General features: G+C 37.4%; 1 protein-coding gene across 1 annotated transcript; it reads right to left on the bottom strand.

Annotated features, from left to right (window-relative positions):
• Positions 1-1,469: 1,469 nt before the first annotated feature.
• On the bottom strand, positions 1,470-2,086 carry LOC143887336 (histone H3.2-like). The gene has a single exon (XM_077391435.1). The coding sequence runs from the start codon at positions 1,992-1,994 to the stop codon at positions 1,584-1,586; it is 411 nt and encodes a 136-aa protein (XP_077247550.1). The 5' UTR covers positions 1,995-2,086; the 3' UTR covers positions 1,470-1,583.
• Positions 2,087-2,959: the final 873 nt, after the last annotated feature.

The raw sequence follows: 2,959 nt of genomic DNA, 5'->3' as shown, positions 1-2,959 counted from the left end.
TGATTTTGCCAGTCCCTTGTTTTAATAATGGCACTCCTTTATTTACTGTAATTAGTTGTTAATTTCCACTTCTGTAATTTGTTGTTAAAAGATGGAATGAGAACAAAACAATCTTAGACGTTTTTGCACACACAGAGTAGTCGTGTCCATGTTTGCAAAAATTACTGGTTTCTGAATTTCAATTTTCGTTATTTAAATGATGTGGCAGCTCAATATTCGTGAATTACTTCTGTTTTGTGAATGTTAACAAAATCAATCTCATATTTAGGCCTGTCAACTGACCTAGACGGTTTTATGGATCATTTGGATCCGACCCTAAATGGGTGAAACATGTACAAATGGAGTGGGTCTAAGAATTTCTTGTGTTGGACATAGATATAATCCTTAATTAATTAGATAGGAGACCCATAAAAAATTCCATTGTCCCAATTCTAATGTATGTCCTTATAAAATTAAGGTGGAGATTCTTATGGAAAACCTGAGATTCATAAACCAACCCAAATCTGAATAGATTCTCCGGGGAAAACCTGATACTCATAGCCCAACCCAACTCGAAATAGATTCTCAACTCTGCTTGGGTTTTTAATTTTTAGCCTAGGAAGGTGGGTAATTTCAAAATTTAAAGAAATTAAAAAACTTCACAGCAAAAATCTCTAAATTAAAGTCATCAAGATATACATTTAAGAATATAACATCAAACCTACAACTCAACTCAAATCAAATAAGCCTTTGTCCCAAACTAGCTAAGGTCGGCTAATGAATCCAATAGAAAATTTTCATGAAGAAGGTGCAAGGATCTACCCGGCTCAAATTAACATCTAACCTAACAAAACTGAAAAAAATCTTGTTAAAATAAATTGATGACGATGAATGAATTCTCTGTTGCAGTGACTGCACTTCATCTCCATTTGGCCATACCCATATGTGATTGCGACCACGACAATGACAATAACAATAAAACTACACAATATATTCTGTTTGAACAAACAAGAAACACAGAAAATTAACTTTATACAAAATTTCTACTGCATAAGATAATCACAAAACATAATCAGAAACCGAGGGAGACCCAGCACTGTTAGGATTCAACTGAACCGTAATACAAACAAGGGTTGATTCAATCCGAATTGAATCCATTGACAACCCTAATCATATTTGAAAGAAAATGGATCCATTAAAAATGTTCTCAAATTTAAGACTAGAGACATTAAAAAGACCCTAAATTTGTAATCACATTCCCATTTCTTTGAATCCAAGGCCTTTCACACTCTATATTCATTCGTATAGCTCCTCCCACAAATCCTAACTCCTCTCCCCACTTGACAAACTAAAACTATCATGAAAAAATATTCATAGTTACTAAACATGGCAAAAAAACCCACTTTTTAAAGGGACTTAAACCATACACGCAAAAAATTTCAAGAGAAGAGAGTCAGAAATTGATAAGAAATCACAACTAGTGAAACCCATTTTCTAGCATAATCCCATTCATTTCACCAAAAAGTAACCCAAAATAGTACATAGATATTCAGGAGAAGAAATCAACAGAACCCAAAAGAAATAACATCTCCCCAATTTCAGATTTAAGCCCTTTCTCCTCTAATACGACGAGCAAGTTGAATATCCTTAGGCATAATCGTAACCCTCTTAGCATGAATCGCACACAGATTCGTATCCTCAAATAGTCCAACCAAATAAGCCTCAGAAGCTTCCTGTAAAGCAGCCACAGCACTGCTCTGAAACCTCAAATCAGTCTTAAAATCCTGCGCAATCTCACGAACCAAACGCTGGAAAGGAAGTTTCCTGATCAAAAGCTCCGTACTCTTCTGATATTTCCTTATTTCTCTTAAAGCCACCGTTCCTGGTCGGAATCTATGAGGTTTTTTCACTCCTCCGGTCGCCGGAGCAGATTTCCGGGCAGCTTTTGTTGCCAGTTGTTTTCTCGGAGCCTTGCCGCCGGTGGATTTTCGGGCGGTTTGTTTGGTTCTCGCCATTGAAGAAAAAAGTTTACGGTTTTGAGGGGAGAGGAGATAGATTAGGGTTTGGAGAAGATTTTTAGGTGGGTGTGAGAGAGTTGGAGGGAGGGATGGGCGGTATTTGTAAAGGAAGGGGGGAGCAAATTTGAATTTTTTGGATTGGCGGGTTAATTTGGAACGTCCGATTTAAATGAAATTGAACGGGTAGGATTATATGTTAGCGTTGCACACGGATCGCGATCCGTGGGTTTTTTTTTGTTGTATATCCTTTTTGGCTTTTCTTTGCCCTCTTTTCTGTCGTTATTCAGTTTTTGTAGCTTTGTGCGTTGGGAGAGGATTTTTTCGCCACTACTATAGGATAATACACCCTTTTTTAGTCAAATAACGTTAAAACTGGTGGGTATTATCCTACAGGGGGAGCGAAAACAATCATCTCCCCTTGTGCGTTTTATTATAAAGAAAAATGCTGAGAAGGCCGCTTTTACGCTCTTTCCTAATAACTAATTTTGGACCCCATAACTTCAACGTGGACATGATCGGATCCGTTAGTGTGACAGATGTACCCATTTTCTTTTGTCTTAATCTTGATTCGATGAAGGGCTAGGATTGTTTGAGCACCAGGACTTCAATTTGTACGTATTTTGCTAAAACGTAAAGTGCTCTTGGATTTGCTAGTCTGTTTGGTTGCTTAAAGCAAGGAGATCATCGGCGTTTGATCTTCCACTAATCTGTCCAACGCATTTTTGGTTGCCATTTTGCATTGAAACTTCCTTTGACTCCTAAACATCTTCCGGACATCATAATCTTTTTCCTAAGTGAGGCCTGCATGGTGGTAATATTCCCTTCTCTGATCTTCTCCCCATCTTTCATCATTTTGGTGGAATTTAGTTGGAAGAAGAGGAGAAATTTCTTGTCTTATTCTCTTTTCTCTCTCTTCCACCCTCTATTTTAGTAATGACACACCTACATCTTCCACTGATCTT

Source organism: Tasmannia lanceolata, unplaced genomic scaffold (genome assembly GCF_043159265.1).
Source record: "Tasmannia lanceolata isolate RefF3 unplaced genomic scaffold, GAP_Taslan_0.1 ptg000012l, whole genome shotgun sequence".
Lineage (NCBI taxonomy): Eukaryota > Viridiplantae > Streptophyta > Magnoliopsida > Canellales > Winteraceae > Tasmannia > Tasmannia lanceolata.
The sequence above is the reverse complement of the archived record's forward strand: the minus strand, read 5'-3'. Positions and strand labels throughout refer to the sequence as shown.

Bases quoted from the DNA above. Each gene is read 5' to 3' on its own strand.
- LOC143887336 (XM_077391435.1), bottom strand. From the start codon at position 1,994: ATGGCGAGAACCAAACAAACCGCCCGAAAATCCACCGGCGGCAAGGCT.